The following is a 25377-nucleotide window of genomic DNA, read 5'->3' as shown; positions in this document are numbered from 1 at the left end:
GAATTCACAGAGATCCCCCTGCCTCTGCCTGGCTTCGCAATACTGTAAGAATTTCTGAAAATCTAAAACTGTAGAAAATTTACACTTTTTTTTTTTTTGTATTTTGTAGCACAAATGCTAACAGTTTAAAAATCTTTAAATAAGAGTTATGATGAGGTTCCCTAAAAATATCAATTGGTTACCCTTAATTCAATAGTCCATGTCATCCTATAATACTTTAATGCACTATTTACTAACTGCACCTGTATATTTAAAGATTAAACATGACCAGGTGTGGCAGTACATGCCTTTAAATACTAGCACTCTGGAGGTAGAGGCAAGCAAATCTCTGTGAGTTTAAGACCAGCCTGAGCTATATAATTAGTTCAAGGCTATATAGTGAGCCCCTGTCACCCCTCCCCCCACAAAACAACAACAAAACCAAAGAAGAATCATTACCTACTTTCTTCAGCTTATCAAGAATAAAGTTCTCTAAGACAACTAAATTGAAGCTAACTCATTCTAAGTGGGTATCAGCACCGAAACACAGAAAGTTTAAAATATAAACAGGAATCCGTTTGTAATGGGCAACACAAGAAGAATCTGGAGACTATAAGGCAAATACCGTACAAACACTGTAACTGAAATCCAAACCAACTTCATTTTTAGTTAGAAAAAACAGTCTCCAATGTCTTCACCTATGTTTCTACTTAATATCCAAAATGCTAAACTGGATCCTGCCATACCAATTGTCTCATTCTACTGGATTTTATACTATCTCTTAATTTTTTCAAAATTGCTGATTATGACTTTATAAAATGCAGAGAAATTTTTTATGTTCAAGCCATCAATATCCCTCTTTTGAATTCTTTATTAATGGGGTAATTATTTTGTTTGTGCTCTAACAAATAAAGCTTGGTTGGAGACCAGAGTGCAGAGCTAGCCACCAGTTAACCATAGAAGCTGTGCAGTGGTGGCACACACCTTTAATCCTAGCACTTGGGAGGAGTGGAGAGGGGAAGTGATAAAGTAGGGTGGAGACAGGAACTCAGCACCCTTTTAGGCTAAAGAGTTGCCTAGGTAAGGTGTGGCTGTGGCTTGCTCCCTTGTTTCTCTGATCTTTCGGCATTTATATATCTGGCTCTGGGTTTTTATTATTAAGACAAATTAGGATTTGAATTACACATTAATAACTAGCTTAAAAACTCTGCATAAACTGTATTACGGACAAAATGCACTGCTTTTGTGCCATGGCTAATAAAAGCAGTAATTTTCCTCAGGGTGTTTGAAGGGCCCAAATTAGCTTCATCCTGTCACCACACAATTTCCCCTCATGCACAAAAGACAGTCTTAGGATACTCTATGCATAAGCCTTTCCTTATTAAGCTTGCTCTAACTAAACCACAACAGCTGTTTGATAAATAAAGGCTTGAGTCTTTCAGAGCTTCTATCTGGAGAAACTGCTTATATTATACACATACCCCACATCCCTCATTAGAAATCAAAGAAAACCAACCGATATGGTCAAGCTTGCCTTCAAGACTGAATACAAAACTTAATAAAGTAGTTTATAATTCTTTATAAGTTCACAACTAAAAAGTAAAATTCAGCAGTAAACACAATAATTAAACATGAAATCCAGAAGAAATGGTCATATACTGAGGCTAAGAGGGAAAAGGAACAATCATTGATAAGTATTTGTCTCTAAGGCACAAACCAGTTATGACTGTCTTTAAAATAATGCTCCAAGTCAACAAATCATTTTTGAGACTTCATGAGGTTTTTCAAAAACTGATCAGCTGGTTTTTCATGCTATTTATTTGTTAAAGGCTAGCAATTTATTATGGCTGCACCTAACATATGAGGAAAGCTATAGGAATGACTTCCCTCTAAATAAAATAAGTTAGGGTGCTAAAGATGGTATTTACAGGAGGAAAGGAAGTTACAGAGCAGCACATGTGTACAGATCTAAAACTCAATGCATGTAAAGTTCGGGTAGGATAGACAGATTACCCACGTCAGGGGCACCTAATCAGAGGGAATACAGTTTGTAGAATTGCAGTTCAAAGCCTTTTCTTGTAGATGTCCATATCCCTAAGAAGTGAAACTCTTGACTCAGAAACAGCAAGACAGAATGGGATTTTATTAAAGAGGAATGAGGTAGGTCTTACTTTAACCTCCCCACACCCCCTTTTTGAGACAAGGTTTCTATGTGTAGCCCTGGGTGTCCTGGAACTCCCTATGTAGGCCAGGCTGTCTTAACACTCAGAGACCCTCCTGTATCTATCTCCTGAGTCCTGGGAGTAAAGGTGTGTGCCACTACACCTGGCCCAACAGACTTTCTATGATATTATATTTGTTATCATCTGAATCTTTAAGTGATAACTAAGTGGTTAAGAGAACTGGCTGGGGCATTCCTTGAAGCTCCTCCTGTCTTCCAATGCTAAGTCCCAGCTCTGCAGCATCCCACCTGCTATGGCCTCTCTGCCTCCATACAGATCCTGGTGGCACACCCAGCTGCCCTCCCTCCTATGAACCCTCTCAGTAACAGCAACTCTCCCACCATCAGTCCATGCCCATCCCTTACTGTCAAACTCTAATACCTAGAAACATGTTCTCCCCTGGACTCCCAGTGATTGCAGAGCTGAGAAGCATTTTGATAGGAGATGCCATTATGTATATATGTTTCTCATACTGGTTAATGAATAAAGCACTGTTGGCCAATAGGAAAGGAAGATAGGAGGGACTAGGAGACAAGGAGGAAAGAGGAAGTAGTGAGGAGGGGTCAAGATGGAGAGTCTGAAGGAGGCAGAACCGCCAGCTACCTCTCCCTGGTAAGACCACTTGGAAATAAATAGAAATGGGTTAATAATTAAGGCAGAGCTAGCCAATAAGAAACTAGTACCTGGCCAACAGCATCATATCAAATTCAGAGTCTCTGTGCATTACTTGGGGCTGGCGCAGCGGCGGGACAAGACCAGGCGGCGGGTGGAAAAACCATACTCCTTACAGCATTTCCTAACCAGGCAACCCATAGCCACCACAACACTCATAAGAACCAGAGAGGCAACAGAAACCAAGCAACAAACACAAACCAACAAAGACAAGTCCAGATATCAGCACCTAGAGTTAAAGTCGTCCCAAACCCACATGCCTAGTTACCAGCATAAAAACAGTAAGTGCCAGGACAGTATGTCTCCCTCCATTAGAGCCCAGCAACCCTACCACACGAGACTCTGAGTAATGCAATACAGCTGAAGCACAAGACAAAAACTTCAAAATAGCTATTATGAGTATGTTCCAGATTCTTAAAGAGGAAATGAACAAATCCATTAATGAAAATGCAAACAGTGGAACGAAATAAAACAGTTCAAGGCATGAAAGTGGAAATAGAATAAAAAGAAAACCCACACCGAAGGAAAACTAGATGCGAAATGTCTAGGAACTTGAAAACAAACCTGAGGCAAGCTTCACCAACAGAACAAAAGAGACAAGAGAATCTCAGACACCGAGGACAAGATAAAAGTGGATGCCTTGATCGAAGAAAATTTCCAATCAAAAAGCCTCAAGGAAATCTGGGAAACTATGGAAAGACCAAATCTACAAATAAAAGCATAGAGGAAAAAAGAAACCCAGGTCAAAAACCCAGAAAATATCTACAAAATAACAGAAGAAAATTTCCCCCAACCTAAAGGAGGTGGTGTCTGTCAAGGTACAAGAAGCATACAGAACACCAAATAGACTAGACAATAGACTAGAAAAGAACTTGAAAGAATGAAAAATACAGCCTAACGCTCCAATGACCCCAGGAAGCTAAACGTTTAGAAATACTATCTAAAAAGCCCTAAAAACCTCAAATTTCCAGACCCTGTCCTCTGCCAGTAAATAGACATGGTCACACTCCTTGCTGCTTACCACAGACAGGCCCTTGAGTATATAATCCTGGCCTAGTAAGATAACAGAAAATGAGCTAACCCCTTATCTGACTTTGTAAACTGCTTGTGAAACCCCTACTCCAGTGACCTATGTGTGGGCTTTGTTATAAACACTACAAAAACTGTCTCAATTCTGCCCTCGAGGTCCTCAGTCCTCTACCCCTGTGTGGAGTATGACTGTGGGCCCCAGTGCACTTGGAATATAAAAGACCCCATGCATTTTACATCAAGACCGCTTCTCCTGAGTGATTTGGGGTGTCACCTTTTCTGGTGGGAGCGTGAAGGTCCATGCTCTGCAGGTCTTTCAAACTTACCACAACACATAATAATCAAAATACTAAATGTACAGAATGAAGAAAGAATATTCCAAGCTGCAAAGGATAAAGAATAAATAACATATAAAGGCAAACCTATTAGAACAAATACCTGACTTCTACATGGAGATTCTAAAAGCAAGCAGAGCTTGGACAGATGATCTATATACCTGCCTAGACTACTATATCTAGCAAAACCTTCAATCACAATAGATGAAGAAAGAAAGGCACTCAACTATATCAAATTTAAGCACCGTCTATCTACAAATCCAGCACTACAGAAGGAACTAGAAGGAATACTTTGACTTGATGAGGCTAACCACACCCAAGAAAACACAAGGCATACATATCAGACCAGGAAATCAAAAGGGGGAGACCCACACAACAACAAAATAACTGGAACTCCAACATCAATGGCTTCAGTTTACCAATAAAAAGGCAAAGACTAATAGACTGGACTCAAAAACAGGATCCACCTTGCTGATGCATCCAAGAAACATACTTTTAACATCAAGGATACATTGTCACCTTAGGGTAAAAGGATAGAAAAATGGTATTACAAGCAAATGGACTGTCTAACAAAATAGACTTCAAACCAAAGAAGAAATAGGGAAGGACAGTACTTACTCATTAAATGAAAATCCACCAAGAGAATATTGCAATTCTAAACATGTATGGACCAAACACAAGTGTACCCAAGTTCATAAAAGAAAATACTAACTACATCTTAAATATTGCTCATCATACAGTGATACTGGGTGACTTTGCCCATTCTTGCCAGTAGATAGGTCATCCAGACAAAAACCAGAGAAATGCTATAGTTAAATGACACCATAAACCAAATGACCTAAAGATATATACAGAACATTTCACACAAACACAAAAGGATATACCTTCTTCTCAGCACCTCATGGAATGCGCTCCAAAATTAACCACATCCTTTATGTTGCCTTCATATATGTATATATTTTAGGAAGTTCAAATGCTCCCCCCCATGTGACCCTCCTATCCATGCACTATTCTATTTCCTCTTCTTAAGGAGATCCATCCCCTTATTCTATGCCTAACCTCTATGGCTACACAGATTGTAGCTTGCTAATCAAAGACTTAACAGCTAACATCCACTTCTGTCTAAGTGAAGCCCTTTTTTTGTTGCCACAAAGCATAACCACCACACATCACAGACGAAATCATTAGCACTTATATGTTAATGATATGCTAAAGTCTAATAACAGCACATTAATTTATAGACACAAGATAAACCTGTTAAGACTTACAATAAAGTTAACATTAATATCACACAGTAAGGTGGCAGCTTTGCAGAAACATTAGTATTCATGAAGTAAAATATAATTTGTATTTCTGAATTTACCAATGTTACCTTTAATCTCTACACTTCAAATCCACATTAGTTAAGAAGACACACAGGAAAAAAAGACATGGAATATACACATATACATACCACATTTTCTTTTCAAACCTTTTAAATATCTTAAGCTTTAAAATCATTAACAGAGCCTTCTGAAAAAACACTTAAGGTCTTTTATTTGGTTTTGCAGACACTAATAAGTTTTAATACAGCTTAGAGGTTGTGCATTTCCTACGCTATTTCAGAAAGACTAAAGGTTTACAGTTTACAATTAATTTTGCTAAAGCAAAAATACAGAAAGTAGCTGCAAGGCAACTATGCAGAAATGAGTCATCTTGTGAGTAAGAAAGCCAGATCATGCCAGCTCAACGTTATTAAATCAACCCATGTGTAGAAGTGAGATGCACAAAAAAATCTACTGTTATTAATTCTAAGCAATGATTCAATACTATCAGACAACAGCCTTCATGATAAGCAGACAGGCACCATCAGCACTTAGACATCCACATTAGCAAATTTATGGAAGAGAGATGTTTTTATTACCTGCCCTTCAAGTTCTCAAGTTCCCTGTGATGCAACATGCTCCTCATGTGTTCGTCCATCTCCTTCAAAATAAAACAGAAAGCATATTAACCAAGGGGATTGTCAGGGGTAGGGTGAGTGGAGTTCCTCTGTAGATACTCAATCAACAATCTAGATATAAACTCCTGTGCCAAAATGTTTTGTGATTACTCTTCTCAATTTAAAATCAACATTGGTTCCACAATAAATAATTCTCTGGTTATATTCCATGCTTATTTTTATTCTGTGGCAAAGGGTCTCAGCCCAGGCAGGTCTTAAACTCATATGTAACTGAGAAAAACCTCTAATTCCTGGTCATCCTACCTCTATCTCCAAGGCTGGGATTATAGGTACACATCACCACAGCTGGTTATCATTTTTGAAAAGTAACTTTTAGGTATTTTAATTGGTTTCCCAAAATGGTTATAAGTATTGGCATTAGAAGGGAAAAGGCTGCTGGATGGTGGTGATGCAATCCCAGCACTCTGGAAGCAGAGGCTGGTGGATCTCTTTGAGTCTGAGGCCAGCTTGGTTTAGAGTTCAAGGACAGCCAGGACTGCCTACACAGAGAAAGAAACCTTACCAAAAGAACAAAAATAAAAAGGAAAAGACTTAAGAATGAAGAATACAGGTTAAATTCTATTTCCTTATAAAGAATATACTGGAGTTTGGGGAAAGGGAGCAGTCAGGTGTGGTGCCCACACTGTAACCTCAACACTTGGTGAAAGCCCCCAAACCTGCCCATCATACCACTGGGAATCATCAATCCCAGCACTTGGGAAGCAAAGGAAAGACCATCAAAAGTTTTGAGGCCAGCCTAATCTATACATGGAGTTCTAGTTCATCCAGGACTACACAGAAAAATCCAAGGACCTAACAAGATAATGGCTTGGCTTGCCACTGAACCTGATGACCTGAGTTTGATCCTTGGAGGTTACATGGTGAAAGGAGAAAACCTGTCTTCATATGCACACTGCGGCACACACGTGTACAAGCACACACACGGACACATATGCACATAAAATGTTTTGAAAAGTCCTTCAAATCACTTAGCTTTTAAAACTATTTGGCTACTTTATGTATATGTGGCATATGTAGATGTTCATATTGTTGCAATTGTGTACATATATGTACACACACACACACACACAAAAGGGTATGTGATTGTGGAGTTGCTTTCCAACTCATTTTTAGTTTTTTAAAGTATGTGTATATGAGTGTACATGCATGTGAATGCAGGTGCCTGTTTAGTTAGAAGATCCCCTAGAGCTGGAGTTAAGGTGATTAACAGCTGTCCAACGTGGATGCCCGGAACCAAACTTGGATCCTCTGCAAGGGTAGTATGTGCTCTTAACCACTGAGCCTTCTCTCCAGGCTCTCCACTTCATTGAGATGAAGTCTCTCAATAAATGGGGGGCTTACCAATTCAGCTAAGCTGGCTGGCCAGTTTCTCTGCTGGGATTGTAGATATACACTGCTGCCACTGGCCTTGTATGTTAAGGATCCAGACTCAAGCCCTCATGTTTGCATGGAAAGCACTTTCTGACTGGGCAATCTCCTCAGTCCCTATTCAACTGAAAGTTTCTCAAGGATAAGCTGTAACTCTTATTTAGGTTTGGCAGAGCCTGGCATATAAATTGTTAATATTAACATTTGTTGAAGCCAGGTGATGGTGGTGAATGCCTTTAATCCCAGCATTTGGGAAGCAAAGGCGAGTAGATCTTTGTGAGTTCAAGGCCAGCCTGGTTTACAAAGCAAGTTACAAAACAAACCCCCCATAGTAGTGAAATGAATATGGTTGGCTGGCTACATTGATTATAGATAGGTACTAAGAAAAATAAAGCCTCTCCCTTGGAGCTGAAGAGATGGCTCAATGGCTAAAAGCACTGGCTGCTCTTCCAGCAGCCACAGGGCAGCTCACAACCATCTTTAACTGCAGTCCCAGAGGACCTGGTGTCATCTTCAAGCACTGCATGCACACGGTGCACAGACATACTCACTCTCCAGCAATACACTTATACACATAAAAATAAATAAAAATCTCAAAAAACTTAAATAGTAAACAAATAGCCAGGCAGTGGTGGCACACATCTTTAATCCCACCACTGGGGGGAGGGGAGAGGAGAGGGGGGAAGAGAAGGGGGGAGGGGAGAGCCAGAAGCTGATAGAGTGAGTTCCAGAACAGCCTCCAAAGCTACAGAGAGAAACCTTGTCCAAAAAAAAAAAAAAAAGGGGCAGTGGCAGGTGGATCTGTGTGTTCAAGGCCAGCCTAGTCTACTTGAGTGAGTTCCAGGACAGCCTCTAAAGACACAGAGAAACCCTGTCTTGAAAAACAAACACTTTCCCACTTAAACCACAAAATATTATTGAGTATTAACTTCATAAGGACTCATGGATACAGACAAAGAAGTTAACTCTTTAATTCACCAGGTACTCCTCTTCTCATGCCCTACATTCAGAGCCAGGCATTGAAGTAACTGACAATCAAGTGCTCCAACTCAAATCCAGGAAGGCCTGACACCAAACATCATGTTACAATATAAGTAAATAGTGCATTTCTTCATCATATACCGTTTGTCAGTAACAGTGTAACTACTCCACAGCCCATTGTTGCTTTAGTGTGATAAAGAGGACACCTGTTTCAAAACACTGCCTTTAAATGGTGATTTTACTAGATTGTTTTCTTTCTGTCTTTACAAAAGCATCATCTGGACAGAGCTTTACAAGTGACCCCTTTCTAGCTGTAAGTGATTGTCATCAATGTGAACAAAATACATCTGAAAACCAAATCAAGTTAAAGACAGAATACAGAATTTAAAACACCATCAATAACCAGACAAGGTGACATCCTGCAATCTCAGCACTCAGGAAGCAGGTAGGAGGATCCCTGCAAGTTTGAGGCCAGCCTGATCTACACAGCAAGTTCCAAGCCAGCTATTTACAAAGTGAGATGCTCAAGGAAAAAAAGAAAAAGAAAACCTAAAACAAACAAATGAACAAAAACTCAGAAACAAACAACTATTATTTTAAAGAAAAGGATAAAGGCAAAAAAAAAAAAAAAAAAAAAAAAAAGCCCCCTCCCAACACAATTGTAACCAATTTTCCTGAAACACAAGCAAATTCTTGTATTTTAAAAAAGTTTGTTTTGGGGTTAGAGAGAGGACTCACCAGATCTCTGGCTGCAATTCCAGAAGATCCAGGTTCAGTTCCCAGCACACACATGGCAGCTCACAACTGCCTATAACTCCAGTTCCAGAGGATTCAACATTGTCCTCTGACCTCTTTGGTATTAGGCATGTACATGATATGTATGTATTTATGTACACACACACACACACACACACACACACACACACACACACACACACACACACACGTACGTACGTATATGTGCAAAATACTCATACATATAAAAGTAAATAAATAAATCTAAAAATATTGTTTAAAATACCAAAAAACTTGTTTTTCAGGGACTAGGGAAATGTCTCAATTTATTGCCCAAGTATGAGATCTGAGCTTGAATTTTTGGCACCCACAGAGAAAAGCTCAGCCAGGGATGTGAAAACTCACCTACACTTGCATACAGTACTCCCCTTACACATTTGGGTTTTTTGTTGTTGTCATCCCCACCCCACCCCACCCCACCCCGATTTTGTTATTTGCTCCATCTTGTGGACTTTCAGGGTACTGTTAAGCACTTTTGCTACACTATACCTTGCTGTCTGAGACCAGGCTGGCCTCAAATTCAAGATCTTCCTGCCTCTGCTCCCAAGTATTAAATTATAGGTGTGCATTACCACACCTGGCTGCACTGTACTTTTCTCGAGCCTGGACATACAAAAAAAAAAAAATCAAATGCATATAAGAAACCCAATATTTGTTAAATATCTGTGAACCAAAAAGTATATGATTTGTAGACAGGATATAACTCAAGAGGTAGAGTGTTTTTCCTAGTACACATGGAGTACTGGGGTAGACAATATAAAATAAAATTTCAGAAAGTATTAAAACCTCAAGATATTTTCTCTTAAACTGATCGCTAGCTAAAGTTCTCTACATCATTTATCCTTGAGTACCCTAAATTCTGGGTAGAGGTTAATATATAGTTACTGGCTTTTTGAAACATTAATGGCAAAAAAAAAAAAAAACCCCACACAAAACTCATGGAATAAGACCGATTTGGGGTGAGGAGCATAAATAAGATGCTGTTAAAATGTTTTCACCCAGGCTGAGAATGGATTACAACTTAGAGGGTAGCATGCTTGCATACATGCACAGACCATGGATGTGTTCTCCAGCACTGCATAAGCAGTATGACAGACAGCATGTCTGTAATCCTAGGGCTTGGAAGACTGAGGCAGGTGATCACCACAGTTTGAGGTCAAAGTACATAGACATTGTTCTAGGATTGCATAGTAAAACAAACTTGTAACAACTTAAACTTCTAACTATCCAATTTTAATTATTTTTAAGATGTCTTCAAAAACAAACTGGCCATAAGGCACCAACCAGCTCCTCTCTCTTCATTGTTACCTTTTTTGAGCCGTACACAATGTGGCACAATATGCATTTTCGTTCTCGGACCATAGTGACCAGATCTGAAGCATTCAATGTCAACCTGTAATGAGGAAGTAACAATTAGTAACCTTTCCAGATATCATCTTTAAATTACTTTTCACTCTGCCACTCTCAAAAAATATAATTTACTGATTTCCAGGTACCAAGACTGTCAGTGCACGCCTTTATTCCCAGCAGTTGGACGGCAGAGGCAGGTATCTCTGAGTTTGAGAACAGACTGATTAACAGAGCAAGTTTCAGGACAGCAAAGGCTACACCGAGAAACACTATCTTGAAAAAACAACCAACCAACCAACCAAACTTTTGAGTGTCATCCACAATTCCCCTTTCATCCCACCTGGCAGATGCTGTTAATCCTAATGAAATACATCCAAATTTCTCAACATTTTTCACTGACGAGACACTTATATCTGTCATAGCATAGCCTCATGGTGTTAAGTACTCATGTCCATTCTTATTCTCAAAAATAAATAAATAAATAATAAAAATAAAAAGTTTTTTCTCAAAACCACAGCTGAAGATTCTCAGAACGGGACTGATTTAAAATTTAAGTTATGCCAGGCATGTTATTGCACACCTTTAATCCCAGCACTTGTAGGCAGGTGAGTTCCAGGCTAGCCAAGGCCACATCAGACCTCATGTCCAATAAACAAAAATAAAGCTTAAGTTTTATTTTTATGCTTTTTTTTTTTTTTGCCTAGGTCCTTTCCTAGAAAGTTTAAAATTTAATTTAAAAACTCTTTGCCATGCCTACTGATCAGTTTCTCCCCTTACCTAACACACTGACTTTATTTCCTGCCTCCACTCCTGCTCTCAGTATCTGGACAAGCTAGCCCCTTAGAATCATCCATATCGTTTTTATTAAAAAGAGGTAGCTGTCTATACAAATAATAGAACTACTTTTAAGAATCTTCAGAGATTCCAGAACCAGGCATTGTGATACATACTTGTATCTTTAGCCCTTAGGTCAAGTTCAAGGCCAGCTTGAGCTACCTAATGCTGGAGTCAACTTCCTATGTCAAGGTCAGAATATTCCCAATATTTATCATGTGGCTCAAGGTGAAAATACCTGTTAAGTGTCAAGAACTGCATTTAAAACACTGTCATCCAATTTTATTAAAGACAGTCTGAGAAGTAAACCCAGGCTGTTTGACGGTATATCCCACCTTCCTAACCTCTGAAAGGGAGATCTTTATATAATGCATCTCTTAATATTCAGAACAATAAACTCAACTCAACTGAAGAACCTTTTATATGTGAACCTTTATAAGTGAATTCAGACTCCAAGTGACAATATGCTGTAAAACACTAAAGATTTTACCTGTGTGCATGGTGGGGAGGGAGCAACAACAAGATGAATAGTAGTAATTAGTCTAAAATCCCCTTCTTGAATCCCACAGGCAATTTCCTATGCCTTCACCTTAACCCTGGCAGAAATTAATGGATTTCTGGTAAGATAGGACTACCGGGAAGCCGCAGAACAAATTTTTGCCTCTACCCCTAGGCTGACTGGGTGGCACTTTTGGGAAGGCCTCACCTTGCAGAGTGGGTCTCAATAAAAAAAATTACATGGCCTCTAGCTAAGGAAGATTATTTTAGTATACAGGGTCCCCCCCCCTTACAGGGAGACAGGAGGCAGAGGCATAACAGTATCCAAAAGTATGCAGGTCAGATAATCTGGCTTATAGAGCAAAGGGATACTGTATCCAACAGGGTGGAAAGACAAGACCAACACGGAGAAGATATCTAATGAGCCCCACGATGTATGCCCATGCCACCATCTGAGTAAGCAGCACTCATAGACACACACACCTTCTTTTCATAAAAGAACATTAAAATCTTTAATTGATGTTTAATTCCTTTAATAACATGTACAAATACATTTATGATGTTTGCCCCCAATAACTGATCTTTAGATTTGTATATCTGTGTGTGGGGAGAGGTATGTGCATATGAGTGCAGATATCATCAGATTCTCTCATTTGGAGCTACATATAGTCAGTGAGCCACCTGATGTGGGTGCTGGGAACTGAATTTGGGTCCTCCATAAGAGTAATAAGTGCTACCCCCTTGTAACATGATAAATAAAAGACCTAGAGACAGATAATGGCCACTAGCTCTTACCTCTACCTTAGATTGAAAGGTAATCCTGGGTCCATTAAACCTCAGACTGCATTCCCAGACTCCCATACTCTCTTCATTGTGGCTGGAAAATCATGAGACTAACTACTGAAGACCCTGCTCCTATCTTTTTTCTCTCTCTAGTGCTGGAATTAAAGTTGTGAGCTCTGTTACTCTTTTAGACTGATTCAATCTCGTGTAGCCCAGGGTGGCCTTGAACTCAGAGAATTTTATCTGCCTTTGTCTCCTGAGTCCAAGGATTAAAGTGTGTACCACCACTTCCTGATCTCTATAGCTGGAGGCTGACTTTGCCTTCTGAATCCTCAGGCAAGCTTGAATAAATCATAAATAATGTATCACCACATCCCCTCATCAATCTTTTGCAAACTGCTGACCAATGTCAGTTCAATCACTCAGGATGTGAAATAATGTTATCACTGCAATTGAGCATGTCAGCCTCTAGCACCACTTGAACAGGGGTGGAAATGATGTCTGCTGTGGATCTTAGCATCCAGGTTAGAACTTCAGGCTGGGATTTGATCAACAGACTCTTTTTTGAAAGAGGGTCTCATGTATGCCAGCTGGCTGAGAACTCTTTATGCCCTCCTGATCCTCCTGTAGCCACCTCCCAAATGCTGGGATTACAGGAGTATCCCACCACACTGGACTTTAGACTTTTGTTTTCCAGTACTAGTTATGGTACCCAGTGCCATACGAAACAAATGCCAGGGCACATGCTCTGCCACCGAGCTACACCTCCAAAGATGAACAATTTCCCAAAAGGGTTGACAATGTAGAACCTATGGCTGGCTTTCATGTATTTGTATTTTCTTTTTTTGAGATAGTCTCTCTCTACATAGCTCAAGATGGCCTAGAACTCCCAGTCCTCCTACCTCTGCCTGGGATTACAGATGTGTGTCATCACGCCTGGCTCCCCTAAACCCTGATCAATACATGTTATGAGGCATTCTGGGAGTCAATGGGGACCAGTGGAAAATTTACAGCAGTTTCCTGGTCCATGAAGACTGAGGTCTAACCTAATCTAAGGGGGGTGGAGGATAGTTGTATCAAAATGCCTTTGAGTGGAGGAAGGACAAGAGGGCATCAAAGCTGACAGAAGTCTGAAGCAGTGGTCACTGACCAAGAGCTCTTATTGTGACTGCCAAGATGGCTCAGTGGTTAAGAGCACTTGCAGAGGACCCAAATTCAACCCTTGCACCCAATGCCAGGTACCTCATAATCACCCACAACTCCAGTTCCACGGGGATTCAACACCTTTGGTTTCCACAGGCTCATGTCCACATGTAAACAAATACGGGAAAAAAAAAAAGCTTCATGGCTGAAGGGGTTAAAAGTACCAACTACTCTTCCAGAGGACCTGGGTTCAACTCCCAGCATCCATATGACACAAGTGTCTGTAACTCCAGTTACAAAGAATCTGAAGTCCTCTTCTAGTCTCTTGTGGGTGCCAGGCATGCATGCGGCACACAGACATACATGAATGCAATAGCCATAAACTTAAAACTAAATAAAACAATGATTTAAAAAAAAAAAAAAAAACAACTTCTGTCGGGCGGTGGTGGCTCACGCCTTTAATCCCAGCACTTGGGAGGCAGAGGCAGGCGAATCTCTATAAGTTCAAAACCAGCCTGGTCAAGAGTGAGTTCCAGGGCAGCCTCCAAAGCCACAGAGAAACCCTGTCTTGAAAAACCAAAAAAAAAAAAAAAAAAAAAAATCCCAATATTTATATTTTACATGGAGATGTAGCCGCTTTGACAGACCTGCTACACATTCTGCCTGCCATAAGGGATGAAATAAGTATCTTGATATAATAAGGAAAATTGCCTTTTACCCCCTTTTCCCTTTGGTTGCTCAGCTAATATGGATAATCACAGATCTTTGTCTTCTCTATGAATGATATTATTGGGTTTATGATATTTTTGAGGTTATAAATATACCTTAGTGAAGTGTTTCCTTGCTTACTATGCACCAACTTCTGGTTTTGATCCTTAGCACTGCAAAAATAAATGTGGGCTGAAGAAGCAGCTCAGTAGTAAAGGACTTGCTTAGATTAGTAGGCCTAAGTCTCCATCCTAAACACTTAACAGATACCTTTTACCCACTTTTTATTGTAAATATTTCCCATGCACCCTCATCCTTCTTAGAATGAAAAGCAAACTTTTGCCTTAGTCATTGTTATGTTGCTGTGAAGAGACACCATGACCAAGGCAACTCTTATAGAAGCATTTAATTAGAGGCTTGCTTACAGTTTCAGGGGCTTAGTCCATTACCACCAAGGCAGGGAGCGTGGCAGCAGGCAGGTGTGGTGCTGGAGAAGGAGCCAAGAGCTACATCTTGATCCAGAAGTAGCACACTTGAGTGCAAGAGAATGGGCCTCCCACGGGCTTTTGAAACCTCAAAGCCCACCCCCAGTGACATACTTCCTCCAACGAGGCCACACTTCCTAATCCAATCAAAAATTCCACTCCTGGTGACTAAGCATAAATAGATGAGCCTATGGGGACCATTCGTATTCAACCACAACTTCCTACTGCACATATAAAATTTGAAACATCAATATAATGTGCTAATTAATAAAAGATATAAATGTATTAGAAAACATAAAACTACAACTGTGGCAACTGTAAAAACAGACTGATATTGACTGTATTACTGACTGAAAATACCATGAATGGCACTTGCTGTTTATATTTTTCAAAGTGCCATAGTAACCAACCCTTGATGACCTTTCTGAGTTAAACAAGCACAACTGGGCTGGTGAGGTGGCTCAGTGGGTAAAGGTATTTGTTGCCCTGAATTCAATCTCTGGGACCCACAAAGTAGAAGGAATGAATCAACTCTCACAGGATGTCCTCTGATCTCCACACATGCACTGCAGCCCACATGTGTACACACATAAGTAAAATTCAAAAGTTGAAAATGTATAATCATCTTATAACAGGCATGGTGACACATACTAGTAATCCAGCTCCAGGGAGGCTGAGGGCAGAGGGTCAAAGGTCTGAGGCTAGCAGTGCTACATAGAAAGACTCTAACTGGAAAAACAAATAGCAAAAAAGAAAGCACAAGTATCACTAGAAAAACAACTTCATACTCCCAAGTTTAAGGTAGGAAAAAAACACACACTCTGCAATTAGACAACACCTCATGGGTTTATTCTAAGTAAAGTTAATTTCAAACTTTTTAAAAATCTTTATTATGTATATAATATATGCATATATTATATATATTTTTGTATTTATAAAAAGGGAACAGTGGCCCAGAATGAGGGAGGCAGAGGCAAGTGGATCTCTGTGAGTTTGATACCAGCTTGGTCTAGACAGTATATTTCAGGCTAACCTGAGATATATAGTGAGAGCCTGCCAAATAAATAAATAAACAAACAAGCAAATAAATAAATAAAATCGTGGAATGGGTCTGGAGTTCAGGATTATAAAAAAAATCCTCACATCACTATGTACAGCAAGCACAGTTCAGAACAAGCCCCACACCTAGGCATAGTTGGCCAATACAAAACAGACTCCATTCGTGTTGAGTATTTTGTCTTACTGGGCTTTCTTTTTTGCTTGTTTGTTTTGACTTTATTTATTTTAAAACTTATCTTTATGTTCATTAGTGTTTTGCCTGCATGTATGTCTATGTGAGGGTGTTGGGTCCCTGGAACTGAGTTACAGACAGTTGTGGGCTGCCATGAGGGTGCTGTGAATTGAACCCAGGTCCTCTTGGAAGAGCAGTCAGTGCTCTTAACTGCTGAGCCATCTCTCCAGGCCCGGCTTTATTTATTTATTAGAGAAAAATAACATGAAGTTGGGTGGGTAGGAAGGTTGGGAGAATCTGGGAGGAGTGAAGAAAGGGAAAGAATATGTTCATAATACATTACAGGAAAAAACATTTTAAATAAAAAGTTATCATAGGCTCAGTTAGAAAATAATATATTGGTCTGGTGAGTAGATGGCTCAGTGGGTAGAAGTACTTGCCACAATCTGAGTTTGGTAGCCAAAACCAAATGGGCCTAGAAGAGAACCAAGTAGTCCTGTCTTCCACACATGGAGCCCAGGATGCACACAAACACAGTCCTGGAAGTGTGAAAAGATTAAAAATAATAATTTGTTATGAGCTTTGCATTTTTGAAGATAATCAATTATATCTTGAATATGAAATCTAGGGGTTTAACAGTTTTATATGCACAGAAGTGCTGACAATTTCAAAGGGAAACAGGCAATTTAACAATGAGGCCCTTCAAAGACAGAACGGCTGCAAGTTCAAGGCCAGATTGGTCTATCTATTGAGTTCAAGCCAGCTATGGCTACAAAGACTAACGCTACTAAAAAACAAACAGACAACAATGGTAACCATGGAGGCTAATGTCACCATTAAACCCTAGTCAATTTCAGTATCACCAACAGTGGGAAAACTACAGCAGGTAGCATGGCAGATATCATCACCAAAGTGTTTCACCTGAATCCAATGAGCACTGTACTGCAACATCCAGTTTGTTGTAACAAGCTTAGTAACATGTATCGAAAGCTTGAACTGTTGTTAGTTTACACAACTATACAGGTCTCTTCAACACATCAAGGGTGAAAAAGCAAAAAATGCAACTGTTCTATGTTAAAAGACACCTCAAGATACATACTAGCCAAACTCTGCAGAGACCTCAAGATACATTACTAGCCAAAGGCTACATGTGACCTCTAGAGACTGAGTCAAATACTGTTTGCTGGTGGCAAGCTATTACAGTCCTTTGTTACTCATGAGGCAAAGAATGAAAACAAAGTCAAGACCAGCCTGGGCAAGGCAGAGAGACCCACCCAAGTCTCAAAAGGAGAGAGGGAGGGAAAGGAAGGGAGGGAGGAAAGAAACTGAGATAGTCAAGGTTTCTCTGTGTAGCCTAGGCTGTCCTGGGAACTTTCTCTGTAGACCAGACTGCCCACAAACTGAGATCTGCCTGTCTCTGCCCTCTGAGTAATGGGATTAAAGGTGTGTTACCATAACTGCCCAGCAACACAAATGTTTTGATTTTGTTTGTTTTTTTGAGACAGGGTTTCTCTGTAGTTTTGAAGTCTGTCCTGGAACTCACAGAGATCCGCCTGCTTCTGCCACCTGACTGGATAAAGGTGTGTGCCACCATCTCCTGGCCACAAATGTTTTTTAAAACAAAAAATGGATAAGCCAGGTATGGTGGTGCTCATTTGTAATTTCAGCACTTGGGAAGTACATAAAGACTGGAGAATAAAAAACGGTGGAGCACATGCCTTTTATCCCAGCACTCGGGAAGCAGAGGCAGGCGGACCACTGTGAGTTCAAGGCCAGCCTTGTCTACAAAGCTACAGAGAGAAACCCTGTCTGGGGTTGTTGGGGGGGGGTGGTGGAGATTGGAGAATCAAGACTTCTTCATTACACAGCCTCAGCTTCATGAAATCCTACCTCAAAGGAAAAATAAAACAAAAAGAACCCATACACAAAACAATAACAAAACTGAGTACTGAGTAATGTAGATAGGGATAAAAATACAGAACTGGGAATACAGTTCACTGGTAGTATACTTGCTTATCCATGCTACATTCAGTTCCCAACACTAGTATAGCAAATTTTAGTAACATTAAAATGAAGTGACAGGGCAGGAGAGGTTAAGAGCAATATTGGTCTAGAAAAGGACCTAGGATTTGTTTCCAGCCCCCACATGGTAGCTCACAGTCCTCTGTAATCCTAGTTCCAGGGATCTGAAATCCTCTTCTGGTCTCTGTAGGTTCAGGGTACATGATGTATACAGATATACATACACACATGCAGACACACAACACACATATACAGGCAAAACACAAAATGAAAGGGGGGCTTAGCAGTTCAGAGCACCAGCTGCTCTTCCAAAAGACCTGGGTTTTGATTCCCAGCACCCATTTGGTGGCTCATAACCATCTGTAAATCCAGTTCCAGGGAATCTGATGCCCTCTTCTGGCCTCTGCAGGCACCGTAGGCACCGTGCACAAATGTGGTATACAGGCATACATACAGGCTAAACACCCATACACAGAACACAAAATTTTAAAAATTAAAAAAAAAAAAAAACAAAAACAAAAAAAACCTGAGTTTATATTCTTTCTAGTTGTTCACAACTTCTTGTAATAAATACGTGAAAAAAACTTAAGGGTTGAAGGATGTAGCTCATAGGAGACTGCTTGTTTAGCTTACAAAAAATAATCACAGATTGTGAAACTGAAACTCTGGAACCACTGAACAATAAATTCTCACTTCTACCTTTCATCCCGACATTCTACAGTTTCAGTTGATTCTGACTACTTTCCACACTCTATGTCCTTAAATGCAAAGCATATGTGTATAGATATATACATGTACATACACTGAAAATTGTCACTATTGCACACCTTCTTGACACCATTACTTTCTCACTATAAAAAGAATTATCTTGGAAATCATTCAATATCAGTACAAAGTGTTAGCTCATTCTAACAAATGCACAAACTTAACAAGTCCTCTGATATACACATGGAAACTCGTATTTTTCAAGTCTCTTGATTACAAGCTTTTAGTAGGCAACTGTGCATCCTGGATGTATAGTTAGTGTAATCATATGTAACTTGTCTGTTTAGGACTCTCACTCATTGGGCACACAAATACTAAACTTCCCCTTTAGTACCCTAATTACAAAACACAGTCTGTATAGTTCTCATCGAGTCTTCCTGGGTCACAGAAGCACTCAATGATCCTTGCTTTTCTCATAGACTTTGTTCTAATCTGGATATATAATAACTACCATGGTTTTTCTTTTTAAAATACCTTCCTATCAAAGCAATTTGGTCTGAACTAGCACGATAAAATTGCTTCACACCTTTCCTCTTCCATGGCTGTTTTGAAGCTCTCTTCAAAATCTATCTGGACACTTTCTCTAGTTAAAAGCCAAGATGGGTGTATACCTGTAATCCCAGTACTCTGTGACTGAACTCAGCATCTCAAATTCAAGGCCAGTCTGGACTATAAAGGCCAGATTCTGTTTCTCAAAAATAAAAATCAAAACAAAATCTGTTTTCTAGGCCCCATAGTTAACTTCAGTTTGTTTTCCAAATAGGAGTACTTAGAACATCTAACTTGGTGTAACAGAAAAAGATGAACTTTGTTATCATCTGAGAGGAAGTTTAGTAGTCCAGGAATGTTAACTTAAGCAAATCACCATAAGCATCTCAATAAACTGAAAAGTGCTGCCAAAAAAAAAAAATAAATAAAAATCATCTATTATAATATTGTATTAAATGTCTATGGCACACCTGTATGTAGAGTTCTAGCATAATGGGTGCTAAGTAAACCCTAGTTGAAGCTGATTACCCATTCTTTCATTCTTGGCCAAACTCCAGAAGAGAGGACTACATTTTAAGATTCTCCTTTGGAAGCCAGGTGGTGGTGCACATGCCTTTAATCCCAGCACTCAGGAGGCAGAGACAAAGATCTAATCTTTATGAGTTCGAGGCCAGCCTGATCTACTGAGTGAGTTCCAAGACAGCCCCCAAAGCTACAGAGAAACCCTATCGGGGGAGGGGGAAAGGGGAGATTCCCCCATAGCGCTTTAGGACAGGATTTGGATCTTATGTTTAATATTAAAAGGTACCTGTGTCTTGAATCATCTCAATAGAAACCATTATGATGGTTATAACTCTAATCTGCTAAGAGGAGAACTTCTTCCGTAACTGGTTCCAAGTTGTTAAAAAACAAAAACAAAACAAACAAACAAAAAAAGAAAACAACACTGAAACCTCGAACTTCTCCAACAAGATGGCTTATTTTACTCTCAAAGATGACTTCACTGAACAGATTGAAGTGGGAGGAGATGCAACATCTCTTCTCCACAATTAAGCACCGAGATTGTAATAAATATTAGATAGACACATGCTCATACATTAATAATACGCTTCCCAAAAGCAGAGACCTCAAAAGCAGGGAAAAAACAAAAAACAAACAAAAAAAAAAAAAAAAAAAAAAAAAAGAGGCGAGACTATCAGTCTTGAGAGGTGGAGTGGGTCCAGGCCTGAAACCCGCAACCTTTAAATAGCAGACTAAGGCTGAGATTCCAGCCTTAGTAGACCCCAGGCCCACAGAGGTCAGGGCCTGCCCCAGAGGTCAAAGACCTGAAGCCACGCGTCCAGGCTGAGGGGCTGCGCGCAGAACCGACCGCCCCTGAGAGAGTTTGTACCCTGAAGCCAGGTGCACCGCTCGCCCATAAACTCTAAACCCACGCGGGCCAGAAGAGGCACCGTAGCGTTGCTTGCGTGCAGGCACAGCTACCACCACCTGCCCAAGGGGCAGACCATCCGACCCTCGGCCTCCGATACGCCCAACCAGGCCGGGCCCTCCATACTTACACTCACTGCCCGTCCTTCCTACGCCATCAGGCCGCCGAGGGCCCGGCGAGGGAGCTCCCAGACGCCCCCTTAGCCTCCGGTCCGGCGGCGGCCTGGGACCCGCTCCCCGCCGGGCACTGACGCCGCCGCCGCCGCCAGCGCGCAAGCGCACGCACGTAGTCCGGCGCGCTCCCTCTCCCCCCCCACCCCATCCGCCCCTTTCAACCATCTAGCTTTATTTGAACATGAGAAGTGAACAACGGACACCGGGCAAGAGGCCTTCTTCAAAACACAGGAAAACACCCAAGTAGGTCCCTTTGCGCAAAGCTGTCCACTTCACCTCCCATTCTATTTCTTTCTGTTTTGTTTTCTTTTTCCCTTCTACTTTCTAAGCCCTTCACCAGAAGCTTTGACACTGCCTTAACTAAATTTCAAAACTTTTTCTTCTTCGTGAAACATTTGAACAGATAGGCCTAGACCCTAAATTAGACATGGTAGCTCATCACATATTCTGGAGGTTGAGAGAGGAGGATCAATGTGAGTTCAAAGCTAGCCAGGGCTACATAGTTTCTGGGCTACAAAATGAAACTCTGTCTCATTAAAAACAGAAATAAATTTAAATTTTACCCTAGCTATTATTTATAATTTTCGTTTGTTTTTTGAAACAAAATTCCTGGCTGCCCTGGAATTTGCACTGTATACCAACCTGGTCTGAAACTCAGAAGTCTGTGCTGAGATTTGCCAGGATTAAAGGTGTTCGCCATTGCTGCCGGGCAATAATTTTTTACTTTAAGTGATGTTTTCTTGAAATGTCAGATTTTTAGGGTTAAAATAAGGATGTTTTGTAGCATGATAAATAAATGACCCAGAGACTGATATTGGGGTTCAAGCTTCAAACTGAGGATCAGAAAAGCATATCAGCTGGCCACTAGCTTCTCAGCTCAGACCAAAGGGGCTATCTGCAAACTGCTCCTAACTTCACTGCTCCTCAGATTCACTTAGACAGCTATGCTGTCCTCAACGTGGCTAGAGATTAGTCCTGAGACTAACTACTTTAGACCCTGCTCCTATCGTTTATACCTCTCTAGTGCTGGGATTAAAAGTGTGAGCTGTTATTCTTTTAGACTGATTCAATCTTGTGTAGTCCTGGGGGGCCTTGAACTCACAGAGATCCATCAGCCTTTGTCTCCTGAGTCCTGGAATTAAAGGTGTATACCACCACTGTCTGATCTCTATAGCTTGAGGCTGACTTTGCTTTCTGAATCCTCAGACAAGCTTGAATAAATCATAAATAATATATTATCACAATGTTTAATTTATTATTAAAATTTGAGCATCCCTACTCTTTTGGGATCCTGTTATAGTGATTATAATAAAGTTACATTGCAGTTGATAATGAGCAGTGCAACTTCTATATAATTGAAACCATTTCCATTTAAGAAAACTGTCAGAGCCAGACATGGTAGTGCACACCTTTAGTCCAAGCAGAGGCAGGCAGATATCTGTGAGATTAAGGCCAGCCCAATCTCAAGAGTGAATTCCAGGATAGCCAAGGCTACACAGAGAAATCCTATCTGGAAAAGCCACACCCCTCAAAAAGAAAGAAAGAAAGAGGAGAGGGAGGAAGAAACTATCAAAGCCTCAAATCGTAATAAACAGCTACCTTCATTTATGTGTGAATCCAGTTTCATTCTAAAGGTTTAAGAGAGTCTTCCAATTGTGTATTTGTGACATCACAAGTCCTTGAAGCATTCAAGGTCTGCTGTGCTGCTCATTCTATTTAAAGGCATGCATGCAACAGAACTGCTTTGCTCTGTAAATTCAGAACCATAGTCCAAAGGAAAGCTAATATGGGTGAGGACCAAAATAACTCTAGATCAGGATTTCACAATCCTAAAACATTAACAGATAATGTTATCAGTTGCTGAGTAGTGCATTCTAAGATAATGCTCCCCCAACTCTCTAGACCCTGCCCAATGTTCTCTGGAGGGCAAAAAATTGCCCTTAGCTGAGAACTACAGTAGTATATCCAGGAACATCCCAACCCTAAATGAATTCAGCCATATATTTTCTTCCCTGCCTTTAAGAAAGTGATCCGAAAAAGATTAACAAAGCAAACTGCTGAGTTCATTTCTACAGGCAGTAAACAAGCAGTTTATAGAGCTTACCAGTCCTCTTCTCCGGTCAGTTTTGTTTATCACATTCTACAGTCACACCTCCAAGCTTCTCAATTCCCTTACACTTGCAGCCACCTTTCTAATCAGCAGAGGATCTATCTCTGACTTCTCAGAAAGCGTAACTTCCTATTTCTAAACATACAGGCTTACAGATATATTTTGTCATTATAATTGAGACTATTCCTCTCTCCCCCAACTCTGTTGGGTTGGTCTCTCTTCCATGAATATTCTTTTCATGTCAGTGTCTAGGGTTATTTATTTTTGTGTAGGTGGAGTAACATTCTTGCCATTTGGTACACATATAAGACGAAATCAGAGGACCTGCAACTATGTGGGCTCCTGGGACAGAAGTTGGGTACTCACACTTGATGGCCATCGCCTTCATTTGATGAACCACCTTGCCAGCCTCAGTCCTATGGGCTTTATTGTTTGTTTGAGACAGGGTCTTGGGTAGCTAATGCTATCTTCAAAATTACTGTATTTGTGATGATTATGTGCTCTAATTCACTAGTCTTATGATGCTGAGATTATAGACTTATGCCACTATCCTAGATCTTATATCAGTTTGATTTTTAAAAAGAACTTATTTATATTTTACATGTATGGGTATTTAGCCTGCATGAATACTGGCACTCCACCATCCTTGTGCCTGGTGTTTGTGGAGGCCAGAGGAGGGTGTGGATCTCCTGGGACTGGAATTACAGTTGTGAACTGCTAGGTGGATATTGGAAACTGAATTTATATCCTTTGGAAGAATAGCTGTCTCTCCATCCCCTGATTTTATTTATTTATTTATTTAAAGATTTATTTATTTATTTTGCATACATGTATCTCTGCAAGCCAGAAGAGAGCACCAGATCTCATTACAGATGGTTGTGAGCCACCATGTGGTTGCAGGGAATTGAACTCAGGACCTCTGGAAGAGCAGACAGTGCTCTTTACCTCTGAGACATCTCTCCAGCCCCTATTTATTTATTTTTTGAGACAAGGTATTGCTACATAGCTCTGGCTGACCTGGAACTATGTAGATCAGGCTGGCCTCAAACTCACAAAGATCCCATTGCTTCTGCCTTCTGAAATCAAAGTTGTGCATCACCAACTCCCATCAGTGATTTGAGTACTTAAGCTCTACTCTCAAAATCTTTTTCTAGGCTGTCACACACACCCTTTTGCAAATTAAATAGGTTTTCTGAGGTGAGTCTTTTCTCTCATGCTCAAGTTTTCCTGTCTTAATTCTAACACAATAAAAAAACAAAACACACCATTCCTCCCTTTTCTCTGACAAGGTCTAAGTTTTCAAAAGCATTTTATATTCTTTCCTGATTTCTCTCTCCTCTCCAAACTATTACTGTGTTTGTCAATCATCACCATTCCCCTGTGTTATTAAATTCAAAAGTGCTTACCAGTCCTCTTCTCTGGTCAGTTTTGTTTATCACATTCTACAGCCACACCCCCAAACTTTTTTTTATTCCCTAAGAGTTGGTTGGAAGAATTCGTGGGGTAAGTGGTTTAAAACCTTTCAGAACTCTAGGCTCATTATTCCAAAGTTTACAAGACCTCTGGCCCTCTCCCTAGTTTGATTTTGAGCTCTGCTCTGTTGGCGATGGACTCAGGGTTAAGCCTCACCTGTGCTAGGCAAGTGCTCTGCCTTTCTCCCCTACCCAGAGAGCCCCTACTTTCTTCCTCTTCTGGGGTTGGTGTTGAAATAGGATGTCAGTATGTCGTCAGTCTGGCTTTACACTCCAGAGGTCAGGTGTCCCTCCAACCTCAGCCTCCAAAATAGCCTGGGAACTACAGTGTGCGTTATCACACCTTCAGTTTTCTCTTGACTGAGAAAGCGAACTCTTATTAAAACTTCTAAAAAGAATGAACCTCAAGAAACATCCAGAAGGCGCAGCAGCGTTGTTCTTGGCATCCGTTGTTCCCCACAGCTTGGAAAATTCTTATCTCCTGGACTTCCGGAGGAACTCC

The 25377-nt window shown here is 40.4% G+C and overlaps 1 protein-coding gene across 2 annotated transcripts in view; it reads right to left on the bottom strand.

The window, feature by feature from the left end:
* The window catches only part of Znf106 (zinc finger protein 106), a 57858-nt gene extending 36445 nt beyond the window's left edge, over positions 1–21413 (bottom strand). The window contains exons 1-3 of one of the 2 annotated variants that reach the window (XM_051183629.1): positions 21251–21413; positions 10692–10776; positions 6141–6202 (exon numbers count right to left, since the gene is read on the bottom strand). In XM_051183629.1, coding sequence (XP_051039586.1) covers positions 6141–6202; positions 10692–10745 — 116 coding nt within the window. In that variant the 5' untranslated portion in view covers positions 10746–10776; positions 21251–21413. The remainder of the gene's footprint in view (positions 1–6140; positions 6203–10691; positions 10777–21250) is intronic. The other variant, XM_051183630.1, reaches the window with a different exon arrangement.
* Positions 21414–25377: the final 3964 nt, after the last annotated feature.

This window comes from Phodopus roborovskii, unplaced genomic scaffold, assembly GCF_943737965.1.
Source record: "Phodopus roborovskii unplaced genomic scaffold, PHOROB, whole genome shotgun sequence".
Taxonomy (NCBI): Eukaryota; Metazoa; Chordata; class Mammalia; order Rodentia; family Cricetidae; genus Phodopus; species Phodopus roborovskii.
This window is presented reverse-complemented; position numbering and strand designations above follow the sequence as displayed.